The sequence below is a fragment of the Orbicella faveolata genome, unplaced genomic scaffold, assembly GCF_042242905.1.
Source record: "Orbicella faveolata isolate gen_17 unplaced genomic scaffold, um_ofav_v1 contig_26, whole genome shotgun sequence".
Lineage (NCBI taxonomy): Eukaryota > Metazoa > Cnidaria > Anthozoa > Scleractinia > Merulinidae > Orbicella > Orbicella faveolata.
This window is the reverse complement of record NW_028301554.1, coordinates 12,280,682-12,295,818: the sequence shown is the minus strand read 5'-3', so window position 1 is coordinate 12,295,818 and position 15,137 is coordinate 12,280,682. Positions and strand designations below refer to the sequence as shown.

The following is a 15,137-nucleotide window of genomic DNA, read 5'->3' as shown; positions in this document are numbered from 1 at the left end:
TCAGTGCACAAATATATTTTTCAGTGCACAAATGTTTGCCAGTGCACAAATATATTTTTCAGTGCACAAATATGTTTGCCAGTGCACAAATATATTTTTCAGTGCACAAATATGTTTCAGTGCACAAATAAGTTTCCCAGTGCACAAAATTATTCCTGGCACCCAATGGGCTAAAAATGGGCGACAGACCCTGGGGCTAGACTGTCATTGAGGCCTGGTCATGTCGTTTACTGCGCTTTCGCTTGCAATCACTAGAAGCCATCTTTGATCGATCTGGCATGTTTTGCCGGAATTGCGGCAAAGGTTTGCAATCTTCATTTGCTTTTTGCCCAAATTGCGGGACAAAAGTAGAAGCGGAGACATCTTTATACTCTAGGGATAACATTGTTGGCAGTGCCTCACTTACGAGCCAGACGAGCCAGACGAGCACAAACATGTTCCAATGTTCTGTATTTATATGTAAATGAAACATCTATAAACAGTCCTATCCACAGATTTATAGTTGCTGCACTGATGAATGGGGGACTTTTCTCAAAAATATAATTTTTTGATAAACATCATTTATAAACATATATTTGATAAACATGCAATTTTATTATTGCATTTGGATAACTCCTGTTTTTGTCCAGGGCACACATAGTTAAAATTATATTGTTTTACTTTGAACTCCCATGTTACTGTTCTAGTTTCAAAATATCATTTTTTAAATTGTTTTTTAGTCTCTTTGGAAATGTATATCGCCATAAATAATAGCATTTTAACAGAAAATAATATATAATTAACTACATTAAATAATTATGTGTTCATTTTATACTTTTTAAACAATTCCCACTTTAAGATGCCAATTCATGATACAATAATTGTGACCAAATAAATGTTGTTGTTTTCAGATTTGTGCCACCTAACTTGTCTTGTAAAGATCTGCAAATGGGAAGCATAACATTGTGCACCCTCCCATATATTGACTTCTTGGCTCATTTTACATTTTGCTTACATTGGCCTATTTTTTGCATATGGTCTGTATTTGAAAAACATTGCCCCATATTTCTGCACTATATAATAAGAAAGAATCTTTACTTGGAGAACATAGGCCTGCTCCAAGTACCAAGCAAAAGCTTTGATCATCATTGCATTCTAAGTGGAAGTCATCAGTTACACAAAGACAACTAAAAACAAATTTGGGTGAAGATCAATGAGCGTCCACAGGGCTCGCTACGGCTATGTCTAGGAAAAATCCTAGCCCCGTGGACAGTCCTCTCTGGACCTGCTGGGCTCAGTCTTAAAAAAATTATAACAAACTCAAAAAGCAAACAAACTGAAACGGAGATTGGTGATTCCCCCAGCCCTTCTTTATTGTCAAGTGACATGGCTTAGACCCCACATCAATGTCCTAGTGCAAAGGCTCCATACAAATCCATACAAACACTTGCCCATAGTAGTGTTATTAAACTATTCATTAAACCCTTTAATTACTCAAAAGTGATCTGGCTACTTGGAAAGGGACAATCAGCACTACAGTGCTACAGCTAAAAGCTGCCTATATAAGTCCAATGCCTCTTGCCAATTATTTGGATCCCCAATTTGACCCAAAGATGCTATGGTTTTGAAGTACTCCTGGTATAGATATTCCTCTTGGTAGTCATGACAGTAATGAAGCATATCTTGAAACTGCTCACCCCCTACAGCCTGCAATTGGTTTTCTGCATCAACACACTCTGGCAGGTAGTAGAGTTGGTCTGGTCTACCAGCAACAGTGTCGTGTCTTGATTTTCTAATGTAATGACTATTCCAGTGTTGACATACTTCAGTTAATTCTTTCTGAATCAAGCCTGCAAATGAAAACCAAAGGCATTCCATTTGAAGTAGATTGGAGGTACTCAGTTCTCCCCTATCAATGAGATCTCCAGACCTCGCACTAGCATACCGCGCGTGTATTAAAAATTCAAAATGGCCGCCACAAAACACAAAACACGCGCGATAAAGGTAGGTTCATCTTTTATCCATGTTCCAAACGGATGTGAGGGCTCCTTGTGTCCCTCTTTCGCTTAGCCCGTCGTACGTGACGCGAAAGAAAACCGCGAGAAAAAAACGGCCGCGCGAAATCCTGGGGGCGAGGAGCGCGCGAAAGGAGGGACTACCGCCTAAGATTATCGTTGCTCTCACAACGCAAAAATATGATTGGCTTATGTTAAGAGCGTTGACAACGTGTTTTCCACATTCGAGATACGTCTGACGTCTTGCAGGAATGTTTTGGAACTGGAGCAAATCGAAGTGGCACCAGAGCAAATCGAAGCGTTGGAATCGCGCTTCGCAAGCCGTGATGTTCTTCCGAATCTGCCAACGGGCTTTGGAAAGATTCAAATTTATCCAGTGTTTTGCTTGGCAAAGCTTTTCCCCTCAGAACCCGACTGCGAGCGTGCTAGTGCTTTCGCTGCTCAACAGCATCGTCCAAGTGAGCGAATATAAATTCACTGAGCTTGGCCTTTCTGCCGTCCATTTGAAAGATTGAACCGGACTTTCACTTGAAACCGGACATTAATCTGAAACTCCGCTGCTATCGGCAAACATTTCACCGCAGTTAGATGATCTCCTATATCAAATACATAATGTAAATTCTCGGTTGAAACTCTGTATTTGAAATTTTTGCAATAACTTTTAGATTTACACTTACAGAAGCAGCAAAAATCGTTACAAGATGCGGCGTCGACAAAATCTGGATCGGATCGGATCGGATCACGGATCGGATCACGGATCGGATCAAGGAAAAAAATTCAAAATTCAAAATTCAAGATTCAAGATCAAAATTTTGTTGAGCAAATTACACTAGAGTGACTACTGTGAGCAGAACGTTTTATTTAATTCAGGTGTGATATTCCTTTATTTTTTTATAATATCAAGCCAACTGGGAGCTGGTCACAGATGAATTTTTTTCAGGCTGTTGGGTTTTGATTGCGATGATCAATCATGCCTTCATATCTTTCTCCGCAGTTCAGATAAATGATATTTCGTATATTCACTTGCATCAAGGGTAAACTGTCATAAAACGAGTCAGAATGGTAATAATAGGACGAACGTATGAATCGAAACACAAAAACTAAAAACACTAAAAAAGTAAACACCTGATGATTTCAAACAATTTCCGTTTCTGAGACAAGTCTATACTTTTACAAGATATGAGTTTGGAATACGATATTTCGTACTGGAATAAAACGAAACAGACCATTTGTATTTCAAGGAAATATAGCTGTTTTACAAAAAAAATATAGGAGTAACATCGATAGTGTGAACGATAACGCAACCCGAGAATAAACAACATTTTAGGAGCTACGTCACGATTTTTAAAGTCATTTTTAGTGCAGAGTGCACTATTGGGATGGTTATGGGGGTTGCCTGCCGCTAAGGAACTAAGTCGCTATGGCGCTATGGCGCTATGGCACTATGGCACTATGGCCCTATGGCGCTAAGGTGTAAACTTTAATGTTTGTTTAATTCATTAATTTTAATTAATTAATTAACATTACGGCAAGGGGGTCGGGTGGGTTACTTAAGTAAAACTTGTTTAACCTACCTCTATTTGCTGACAACAAAGCTATATATTTGTTTCAGAAAAGTTCTTGCTCTCCTTGTGGTACTAAAACGAAACCAATTTGCTCTAAACGCATGCACAGATAAGTTAACGTTCGCGTCGACTATACATTAGGCGGAAGATATATTTCATACGGGATCACACACAAACGTTAAGTGCTCTTCCTTGTGGTAGAACCCAATAAGTAAGACGCATGCGTCCTTACATCGTTAGGGTCCCACACTCCGTTTTCATTCCCAGAGCCACGCGGTTTTTGCCATGTGATGTGACTGAGGACGACAGTTGTTTTTCTAGTAACGCCACTTATCCCTTTTTAGTGAAAAAAAAAAAAACGCTACTGTGACTACGTGTCTTTTGGAATTACCCCAAGGTTGGTTCAATAAATATCATCTGCTTTTTTCAACTTAAAATAATGTGTTTGTCAGGTTCAAATAAAGAAGGGTAACGTATTGCGTCTCCTTAGCGGCTTTAGTTGTCTCTGTAAATGGCCCCAAAAAATTCCCGAGTTTGGCATCAAAACTTGTCAAATTGTACATTTTTGACAAAAGAAACCAGGAAAGTGCTCAGATATTGCTTCAGACTCCGTGGCAGCTGTGATAGCACGAATTAATTTAATCAGTCTTTAAGGGACCTCGTTCACCGATGTAGGAGATAATCTCGACCAGGTGGCGCTGTTTACGTTCAATACTTCTCGTCAATGTTCTCAGTTGTATCTAATAATCGATATCAAGGTGTATAAATTTGAATGGTTTTGACGGCAACAAGTGGTACTTGTATTCCGTGACTATTTGATAATTAAATTAGTTCTTGTTAATCGGTGAAAAATAAAATTTGCGTTTTGAGAAAAACAAAATCGTTTCTTTTCCATTTCTTCATCAGATATTTAACTTTCCTCCATCTATCTCCAGCGATGAAAGAAAAACCAATTACATCTTCCGTGTGTTTTGGAGAAAACAACGGTTTCATGTTACATACCTTCGCGAGGAAAACAAAAGTATCAAGTTACAAAGTTGGCGTGAAAAGCTAAATTGTCACGTATTCTTCAACTTATTATTGAATTCAAAATAAAAGAAAATCAACTTAAACACTAGAGTAAAATTTAAAAGCTGTTGTGACAAACAGTAATTGTAAGAGAAAAAACCCTAGCAGACTATCAAGGTAAATACAAACCGGAAGTGAACTGAGCAGGGGTGTCCACTATTTTTTGTCTCTCGAAAGAACGTATGCTTCTCTTCAGTGGCTAGCACGTCTTGCTTTCACGGGCTTTGAGCTTTAGAATTTAGCATTATTTACAATTTAATTTTTCATTAGTCTGTATCATAAGATCTGACTTGTCAATAATTACATGTGTTGCAGACTCCGTGTCGCCTTAATCGTGGCGCCTTTTTCTCCACAATTAAAATTCAGTGACACTTACAAGCTTTCAAGAGATGATTTGGAAATTCTTAGTTTCCTTCCAGACGACCTGAATTAAACTGGCAATGCTATCAATGCTCTTCAGCAAATATTCGTTCAGCTTTGCACGCTTCATTCTGAGAATTGAGAAACAATGCCGTGAGTAATTCAGCCATACCGCCACGGTAGTGGTTATTTCGCCAACATTTACCTTGTGGCGTCTTGATATGTCAGCAATGGACATGCCTCCGATTATTTCACAAAATTTTGCAATCCACCTGTATGCAATAACTTGTATGAAATAATAAATAAATAAATTTAAAGCGAACAAATTAATTTAACAAACTGGGCTCCTTGACTATTTCGAATCACTGGATAATCGAATTTTGCATCAGTGACGTGAAACTTTAGCCGTGTAGCCGTGTTTAGTTCTCTCCAAGTTTTAATATCGCAATAATTTCTCAGTTACTTTGTATTTCTCGATCAAACGCGTCATTACTCAAGTAGGTATGGAAATCGAAAACAAATGTAATATGATTTCTTCTCTTTTTTGAAGGTCGTTGGAAACATGCCAGTTAACCAGATCAAAACAAGTTCATGACCCCTACTTTGATTGTCACGCACACTTTTTCCTTGCCTGATGATAGCTGTACGCTGAATGTAACCAAACGTGACTCGCAAGTGATTCTAATGGCCTGTCATTATTGTTTTTCGGTTCAAGCTCAATTTTTACCTTTGCCGAAAATTGCTTTCAAAGTCAACAAAGTAATCAAATTAAGTCGAGCAGCCAATGAAATTGAGCTGATCCCACGGTTATTAAACATTTCACCAACCGAAGCGTGAGCGCTTCAAAGTCGCGTTTGTGAGCAGTATATATCACCGAAGAAAAAATTATAACTAAATAACATGTTAAGCGTAAATTTTTCCACAGCAGGATCTGATTCGGTTCCTTTCGCACACCGGATGACGCTACTTTCGATCAGCGCTTAGATGACGTCACAATCTAATATCGTTTGACACGTGATTAAGTTGTTTACTTCTTCTTAGCGATCCTCCATTTTGGAAGTGCAAGGACCTTACGCGACTTATCAGTCTGTATAAAACGAAGCTGTAAAGAGTGTTGTAGCGTTCACGTTTATGGTGAACGCTGTCTATTGGAATCTGCGCTCACTAACTAGCAAAACAAACCGCACACACAACGCACCACACCGTTAGCAAGGGTCCAACACTAAATCGAAGCCTCGAGTACGTGAGCGTTTGTTTCGGCCGGGCCAGCTTGCTAACTGTAGTATCTGAGCACACAGCTCTTGCATAAAGCATTTGAAGTTGAACTGAGTTATTGAAAAGTTATCTTGTTGTGAAGGCTGATCAATTTGACGAACTGAAGGAAGAGCTGACTTGAGTGAGAAACATTTAAAGGTAAGATAAAACTGAACTTATTAGCTTATCAATTGCAAGTTTATAGTTTAAATGATGATTTCGCTGATGCAATATCGAGCCTCCGTGGGTTTGCACAATATTTTCTTAAAAGCCAAAGAATTTTCACATTATGTGAAGGGGCAGTTTTGGTCGACTTTGTTGTTTATGTTCTATCTGGAGGCGATATACCTACCTGTATTACAGAGACAAGTACGTTTATGGCAAATGAATTATTACGCTGTGCTTTGGTTGACCCAAATGTGGCTGTATCGCTTTTACTTTCCGCTGCTGATTAGATTGGCCAACGATGTTGAAACGAATCCTGGACCTGTCTTTTTTATGGAGTCGTCAGAAACAGTTCAAAGTAATAGAATGTCATCAGAAGTCAACCAAACGTGTGAAAGTCCGTCGATGTTAGTTTTAGCATTCAGATTAGCTCAGATGGGATTAAGACCATTAGATGTTGGTGGTGCAGGAGACTGTTTTTTTAGAGCAGTTTCACATCAGTTATATGGCACTGCAGCTTATCACTTACAGGTACGCGCAGTTGGGATTGAGCATTTGAGATATCACCCTGAATCGTTTATTGAAAGCAACATTGAATACTCATGGTTGGAATATTTAAATAACATGTCTAGACAGGGAACTTGGTGTGACAATCTCATTATACAAGCAGTAGCTAATGCTTTAAACTGTACAATTTATATCACAGAAAGCGCTGAGAACTTTGCAGAGAGTAATGTGATAAATCCCGTCAACATGCAGGGAAGACCCAGAACGATTTATATAGGTCATTTAGATGAAATTCATTATGTTTCAACTACTCCAGTAGAGAATGAAGAATTAAATATACTGCAAAGACATCAGAGTGAAACACAGGAGGAAACTACATTACTAAATGATAGAAATCAAGCATGCATCACACAGATTGTCAGTCTAGTGAACCAAAAATCTCTAGACACTTCTATTGCCAGTGACCCTCTGGAAAAGCGAAGAGCGTTCATGAGGCAATATATGAAAGAGAAAAGGGCTAATAGGCAATTCAGAGTTAGCGAGAATAAGAAGAAACAACAGAAACGAAAAGAAAATCTTGAAAAATCACGGGAATGTCAAAGGCAAGCTTCAAAAACCTATAAAATAACAAATCCTGTTAAAGTCAAGCAGATGGACAAACAAACAAAAGCGAAAAGACGGGAATGTAATCTGGAGAAAGTAAAAGAATGCCAAAGACAAGATTTTCTAAATTATAAAAAAGCAAATCCAGAGAAAGTCAAACAATTGGACAAACAAAAAAAAATAAGAAGACGAGAATGTAATCTAGAGAAAGTAAAACAATGCCAAAGACAGGATTTTCTAAAATATAAAGAAGCAAATCCAGAGAAAGTCAAACAAATGGACAAACAAACAAAAACAAAGAGACGAGAGTATAATGAAGAGAAAGTAAAAGAATGCCAAAGACAGGATTTTCTAAAATATAAAGAAGCAAATCCAGAGAAAGTCAAACAAATGGACAAACAAACAAAAACAAAGAGACGAGAATATAATCAAGAGAAAGTAAAAGAATGCCAAAGACAGGATTTTCTAAAATATAAAGAAGCAAATCCAGAGAAAGTCAAACAATTGGACAAACAAAAAAAAATAAGAAGACGAGAATGTAATCTAGAGAAAGTAAAACAATGCCAAAGACAGGATTTTCTAAAATATAAAGAAGCAAATCCAGAGAAAGTCAAACAAATGGACAAACAAACAAAAACAAAGAGACGAGAATATAATGAAGAGAAAGTAAAAGAATGCCAAAGACAGGATTTTCTAAAATATAAAGAAGCAAATCCAGAGAAAGTCAAACAAATGGACAAACAAACAAAAACAAAGAGACGAGAATATAATGAAGAGAAAGTAAAAGAATGCCAAAGACAGGATTTTCTAAAATATAAAGAAGCAAATCCAGAGAAAGTCAAACAAATGGACAAACAAACAAAAACAAAAAGGCGAGAATTTAATCAAGAGAAAGTAAAAGAATGCCAAAGACAGGATTTTCTAAAATATAAAGAAGCAAATCCAGAGAAAGTCAAACAAATGGACAAACAAACAAAAACAAAAAGACGAGAATGTAATCTAGAAAAAGTGAAAGAATGCCAAAGAAGAGATTTTCTAAAACATAAAGAAGCAAATCCAGAGAAAGTCAAACATATACAGAAACAAGCAAAAACAAAAAGACGAGCAAACAATCTAGAGAAAGTGAAAGAATGTCAAAGACGAGATTTTAAAAAGTATAAACAAGCAAATCCAGACAAAGTTCAACTAAACAACAAGAGAAACAAAGCTCGGTTCCAAAATATGATGGATAGTACACAGAATGGAATTAACATTGTAAACAAGAGCCACGACCCTGGACAGAATAGAAAAAGGTCAAGAGATTCTAGTGGCATAAATCATTTCCAACAAGAGGCTACATGTACAAAAAGAAAAAGAAATGATTTTCAGGAAACTAAAGAGCAGACTTGCCACAGCAGAGAATCTGTTCACATTTTGACAATGTCCGAACTGATTGAAACATTTCATAGGAATATCAAATGTGGCCCAGAATATATCTGCACTTCCTGTGATCAGTTATGGTACAGATCATCTGTGACAAAATGTAATCCAAATCTTTATAAAATATGCCCTCAAAATATTCTTAAATTATGCCTGACTGGAATTAAGAGTATAAATAACACCGAGTGGATTTGTTCAACATGTCATTCTAACCTTAAAGATGGTAAATTACCAAGTTGTGCAAAAGCCAACAAAATGATATTTCCCGATAAACCAGAAATACTAAATCTGACTGTTCTTGAAGAAAGGCTCATATCACCACGTATACCATTTATGCAGATTAGGGAATTACCTACTGGTGGTCAGTTGAGTATTCATGGGAATGTTATCAATGTACCAGCTGATGTTAATTTGACTGTAAATGTTCTACCAAGACCAGTTAATGAATCACAGACCATTCCAATAAAGCTAAAAAGACGTCTTAGTTACAAACATTACTATCAGTTTCAGAGCATCAGACCTAGCAAAGTATTAGAAGCTGCAAAATATTTAGTTCAGACAAGCAAATTATTTCAGAATGAAGGTGTACAAGTTGCTGATAGATGGTTGAATACACTGAATGGAAATGGTGGGGAGATGTCACAATTTATTGAAGGGCAAAATGTGAAAAGCTCAAATACAGCTGAAGATGTTTATGAAAAAGGAAAGAACCAGGGTGAACAGAATATGTTTGCAGAGAAAGGCAATTCCAATGACAACAGTGAAAGTGACAGTGATGAAAACTGGTGTGAAGAAACAGAACGCCCTTCAGGAATTATGGACACTTTGCTGCAAGAACCAGACATGACTGAACATGGGGAGAACATAATGAGCTTTGCACCAGCTGAAGGCAACAGACCTTTAGGGATATTTATTGATAAAGATTCAGAATTTTTGTCATTTCCCACAATATTTTGCGGAAAACGAAGAGCTGATAATAGTGAAAGAATAGTACCAGTGCATTATAGTACAATTTGTAAGTGGGAATTGCGAAGTCAAGATAGAAGAGTAGCACAGAGTGTCCCTAACATTTTTTATAAACTGAAGAAATTGCAAATCAAACAGATTCAAGGCAGTGCATCACTTTCTCTTCGCAAGTGCAAAAGAAAAGGTAAAAAGTATACAGCCGGTGATTTGAAATCAGCTGGATCTTGGGAAAAGTTGATACACCTCGATGAAGGCTTCAGAGTATTTAGAAATCTAAGGGGGTCCCCTCCGTACTTTGAGAGATGCAAAAAGGACTTATTTGCAATGATTCGTCAACTCGGTAAGCCTACGTGGTTCTGTTCATTTTCAGCAGCAGAGACCAGATGGACACATTTGCTTCAGATATTAGGGCGGCTTGTTGATGAGAAAAATTATACTGACAACGAAATCCAATTTATGACGTGGCAAAAAAAATCAGACTTAATTAAAAGTGATCCTGTCACTTGTGCTAGAAACTTTGAACACATGGTGCAGTTGTTTCTTCGTGACATTTTGAAAAGTGCACTGAAGCCCATTGGTGAAGTAATTGATTTTTTCTATAGGGTTGAATTCCAACAACGTGGTTCTCCACACATACATTCTTTATTCTGGGTGAAAGAGGCTCCTCAATATGGAAAAAATTCAAATGATGATATTGCTAAATTCATTGATAGGTATGTTGCATGTAAGGCAGATTCAGAAAAACTGGGTGATTTGGTTAATTTACAGAGACACCAACACTCAAAAACGTGCAAAAAACAGGGTCATAAGATTTGCAGATTCAATTTTCCATTACCACCAATACCAAGAACAATGATTTTAGAACCTCTTAGTGAAAACACTTTAAATGAAAATGAAGCGGGTTTAGTAAAGAAAAATTGTGAAAAAATAAACGACTTATTAGACAATTTAAAATACGACAATGAAATGAATTTTGGAGAATTTCTCCAGAAACTGGGTTTCACAGAGCAACAATATATCACGGCCGTGAGATATTCACTGAAGCGTGACACACTTCTGCTAAAAAGATCTCCATCTGAAATAAGAATCAATAGTTACAACTCTGATTTATTGAAAGCTTGGCAAGCTAACATGGATATACAGTTTATCTTGGATCCTTATGCTTGTGCTGTTTACATTTTGTCATATATTACTAAAGGACAAAGAGGAATGAGCAAATTACTAAGAAAAGCATCTGAAGAAGCAAGCTCTGGTAATAAAGACATTATAAACAAAGTCAGACACATTGGAAACAAATTTCTCAATGCTGTTGAGATCAGTGCACAAGAAGCAGTGTATTTGGTTTTGCAAATGCCTTTAAGAAGGTCATCTCGTGAATTCCAGTTTATTAACACATCCAACCCTGAGGAAAGAACATTCCTACTAAAATCAATGGATAAGCTTCAAGAACTACCTGATAGCTCTGAAGATATTGAATCAGACAACTTTATCAAAAGATACCAAAGACGACCAAAACAATTAGAAGAATTGTGTCTGGCTGATTTTGTAGCGTGGTATAACTGTGTCAAGCAAAATAAAAGTCAGGTAGAACATGTGGGTCAAGTTAAAACGTCTACTTCTGATGATTACTTAACACTATCAATATGATTTAATGGATGATATCGGCATCTTTCCAAGAGCAAATGACAATGAAGATCTTGTAGTAAAACGCATGACTGATGATGATTTTCGGAAACTTGTTCGTTCACTTAATGTAAAGCAAATGGAATTCTTCTATCATGTGTTGAAATCCATCAAAACTAGTGATGAAGCACTTAGACTTTTTTTAAGTGGTGGGGCTGGTGTTGGCAAAACTACAGTTACTAATGCTTTATATGAAGCTTTGATCAGGTACTTAAATAGTGTTCCAGGTGAAAACCCTGATGACGTTAAAGTACTTAAAGTGGCACCAACAGGAAAAGCAGCATTTAATATCAGTGGTAACACTCTTCACTCTGCTTTTAAAATACCTGCTAATCGAGGTTTTGAGTATTGTACACTTGACAGAGACAGACTTAACACTATTAGAGCACAGCTGAGAAAACTTCAGGTTATTTTCATAGATGAGATTAGTATGGTAGGCAGTGGCATGTTCACGTTCTTGAATTTACGCTTACAGCAGATCATGGGTACACCAAAACCATTTGGAGGAGTTAATTTGATCACTGTTGGTGACCTGTTTCAGTTAAAGCCAGTTTTTGACAAGTGGATTTTTGAGAATTCAGGAAGTGCCTACAGTGCATTAGCCACAAATATTTGGCAAGAACATTTTAAGATGTATGAATTGTCAGAAATTATGAGACAGAAAGATGACAAAGAATTTGCAGAGCTTTTAAATCGCCTTAGAGAAGGAAAACACACAGAGCAAGGTATTGAGGTCCTAAAAGGAAGGATTTTAAAAGTAAAGCCAGGAGAAAGTGATTATCCCATGAACATCACTCACTTGTTTAGTACTAACCAAGCAGTAGACAGTCACAATGTTAAAATATTTAATAACTCCAAAAACCAAAAAATTAATATTTGCGCAGTTGACATTGTAATTGGAGATCTGTCCGATGAACTAAAGGAAAGACTGAAACAAAAAATCCCAAATGATCCAACCAAAACCATGGGATTATTTTCTGTTTGTTCTGTCCATGTTACAGCAAAGTATGACCTAACAACAAATGTGTCTGTCCTTGATGGTATGACTAATGGAGCAGAATGTACAGTTGAAAAAATTGATTACAGAGTACCGGACTCTACTAGACCAAGTATTATATGGGTAATATTTCAGGATCCTAAGATCGGTCATCACTGGCGAAGAGAATATTCTCATTTGTATAATGTACAAATACAAAGCACCTGGACACCAATCTTAGAAATCACAAGGCAATTTAGATTGTACAAAAGAAATCAAGTTCAAGTTCTTCGTAGACAATTCCCTTTACGACCAGCTGCGGCCAAAACAATACATCGTTGTCAAGGTGACACGCTTAATGAAGCAGTTGTTGATTTACCAGCTTCAACGAGAGAACATATGCATTATGTTGGTCTAAGCAGACTTCGGAATCTTTCAAGTTTGCATATCTTAAACTTAAATGAGAAAAAGATAACTGTGAGCAAGAAAGTTGCATCTGAAATGTCTAGATTAAGATCAGAGGCATCTTTAAAACCATGCATTTCCTTTCTTTATGAAGCACCAAGTAACAAAAGCAACTTCAAAATTTTGTTCCTAAATGTGAGATCTTTACATCTCCATATTGAAGATGTAGCGTGTGATTATAGTGTACAAGCAGCACATGTGAATGTATTCGTTGAGACAGCTTTATGTTCAAGGGACAGTGATGAGGCATATGACATGGCCAACTTTCGCCTCTACAGAAATGACTATGATCCACAGAACAATACTAGAACACCGTATGGATCAGCTGTGTATATCAGAAATGATGTAGAGTGCACCTGTGACCCCTTTAGATTAAACTACAACAATACAGAAATGACTGTTGTTATTATCAATTTACCTGGTTGTAACAAGATACATGTTGTTGGGATATATCGATCTAAATCAAAAGTTGTATTTCCTAAATTAATTGAAGCGTTAGAACATTTACATCGCACTATTCTTCGAGAACCACAGACTCCAGTCATAATTTTAGGAGACTTTAATGTCAATTTTATGGAACCTACCTCTGAGCAGAAAGCTCTTGTGGGATATATGATCAAGCAAAAGGGTTACACTCAGCTGATAAAACAGTACACAACAGATTATAAAACTCAGATAGACCACATATACACTAATATTCCACAACAAGTTCAAAGTTCTGGTACATTGGAGTCATATTATAGTGATCATAAGCCCATTTTTGTTTGTCTAAATGTAAGCAGCTAGAGCACATTGTTTTCTATTGCTAGTTATTTTGTCAGGATATGTAGGAATGATTTTATTGTTGGCTAAATCTTTTTGTTTTGTTGACTTTGCTTGAGCACAAGTTTCTTATTTTCATATTTGGGTTTGATTTTTAATAGCATTAACCACATGTATACCCATGTAGTTTACAGATATACAAAAGATTAAGTAAAAATTGTAGAGGAGAAAAATATACGATGAACCAAATAAAATGTGTTGTTTCTCGGTGGAAACATGACCTCGCTTCTAAGAGTGAGGTCATTGTGTGCCGTGGTGAGGTAGTGACTCCTCACTACCTGTAGTCAAGATGCAGGCCATCAGAGTTGAAATGTAAGTTAGTCGTATGTATTTTGAGGGGTTGGGAATTTATTTGAACTTGATTTAAGTTAGTATTAGGGGAGCAAAGTATATTTTACCAATGTTAACTGCTTACTGATTGTTTTTGTTACACATTATTTTGCAGACTGCTGTTTGAGTACAATATGCCTAAATGTTCATGATTCTGAATGGTAATACATTACCAAGACACTGAAAGCACTGAAACTACCTACAACTCTTCATTGTATCATCTCATTCAAGACACTACAAAGAACAGTTATGTGCATTTAAGTTTGTACATGATTGCATGTTCTATACATGCGTGCTCCATACAACATGCTATGGTATGCACAAGCTCAACCAACAATGGATGTTACTCTGAATATGCTGCTAACGACACCTTCCGGAAATCACTCTGCATGGTCTACATTTCTGTTGCTAAAGAGAAATGAGAGACGATTATGGATGTCACTCTATATGGTCTACATTTCTATTACTAAAGAATTTGAGAAAAAATTATGGATGTCACTTTAATACGCTGTGTAAGTCATCTGGAAAAAGATCTATGCAAATCAGAAACAACTTGCCATCATCATCTGCTTTCTCTCTAAGCAAGAACGACCACAAATGGTACTCTGAATATATATGCCCATCTACGAGTATGGAAAGTCACTTGGGTGGTCTTCTTAACGCAGTAAAAAGACACCAAAGAGGTTACTCAAAAGCAATGCAAAAGTATATATACAATGCTAAAGCTGTGCATCTCGTACACAATTCAAGATGACCAAGTTACTGTCCTATATGTAGCTAAAATAAATAAATATCCTTTATTTACCGTCGGTCTGTTCATAAAGAATAAATTCAATGTCAGGAACGAATGAATCAAATCAAACAACAAGGTTAAAAACCCCAACTGGAAGAAGGCAAACCAGTTGACTATTTACGAACTTGGCCAAGGTGTTGAACTTGGGTCTGCCTGAGCTAATCAGC

General features: G+C 36.8%; 1 protein-coding gene and 2 long non-coding RNA genes across 3 annotated transcripts in view; all 3 read left to right on the top strand.

Moving 5' to 3' along the window:
* LOC149108180 (uncharacterized) overlaps positions 1–15,137 on the top strand; it is a 217,721-nt gene that overhangs the window by 15,573 nt on the left and 187,011 nt on the right. The window lies entirely within an intron of this gene.
* On the top strand, positions 5,848–14,651 carry LOC149108185 (uncharacterized). Its single transcript, XR_016208985.1, has 2 exons — positions 5,848–6,400; positions 14,293–14,651. It is a non-coding gene; the product is annotated as an uncharacterized LOC149108185 (long non-coding RNA).
* LOC149108186 (uncharacterized) lies at positions 6,437–11,548 on the top strand. Its single transcript, XM_089296095.1, has one exon. The coding sequence runs from the start codon at positions 6,452–6,454 to the stop codon at positions 11,546–11,548; it is 5,097 nt and encodes a 1,698-aa protein (XP_089152221.1). The 5' UTR covers positions 6,437–6,451.

What these genes read in the sequence shown, in the direction of transcription:
- LOC149108186 (XM_089296095.1), top strand. Translation starts at nt 6,452, where the DNA reads ATGATGATTTCGCTGATGCAATATCGAGCCTCCGTGGGTTTGCACAAT.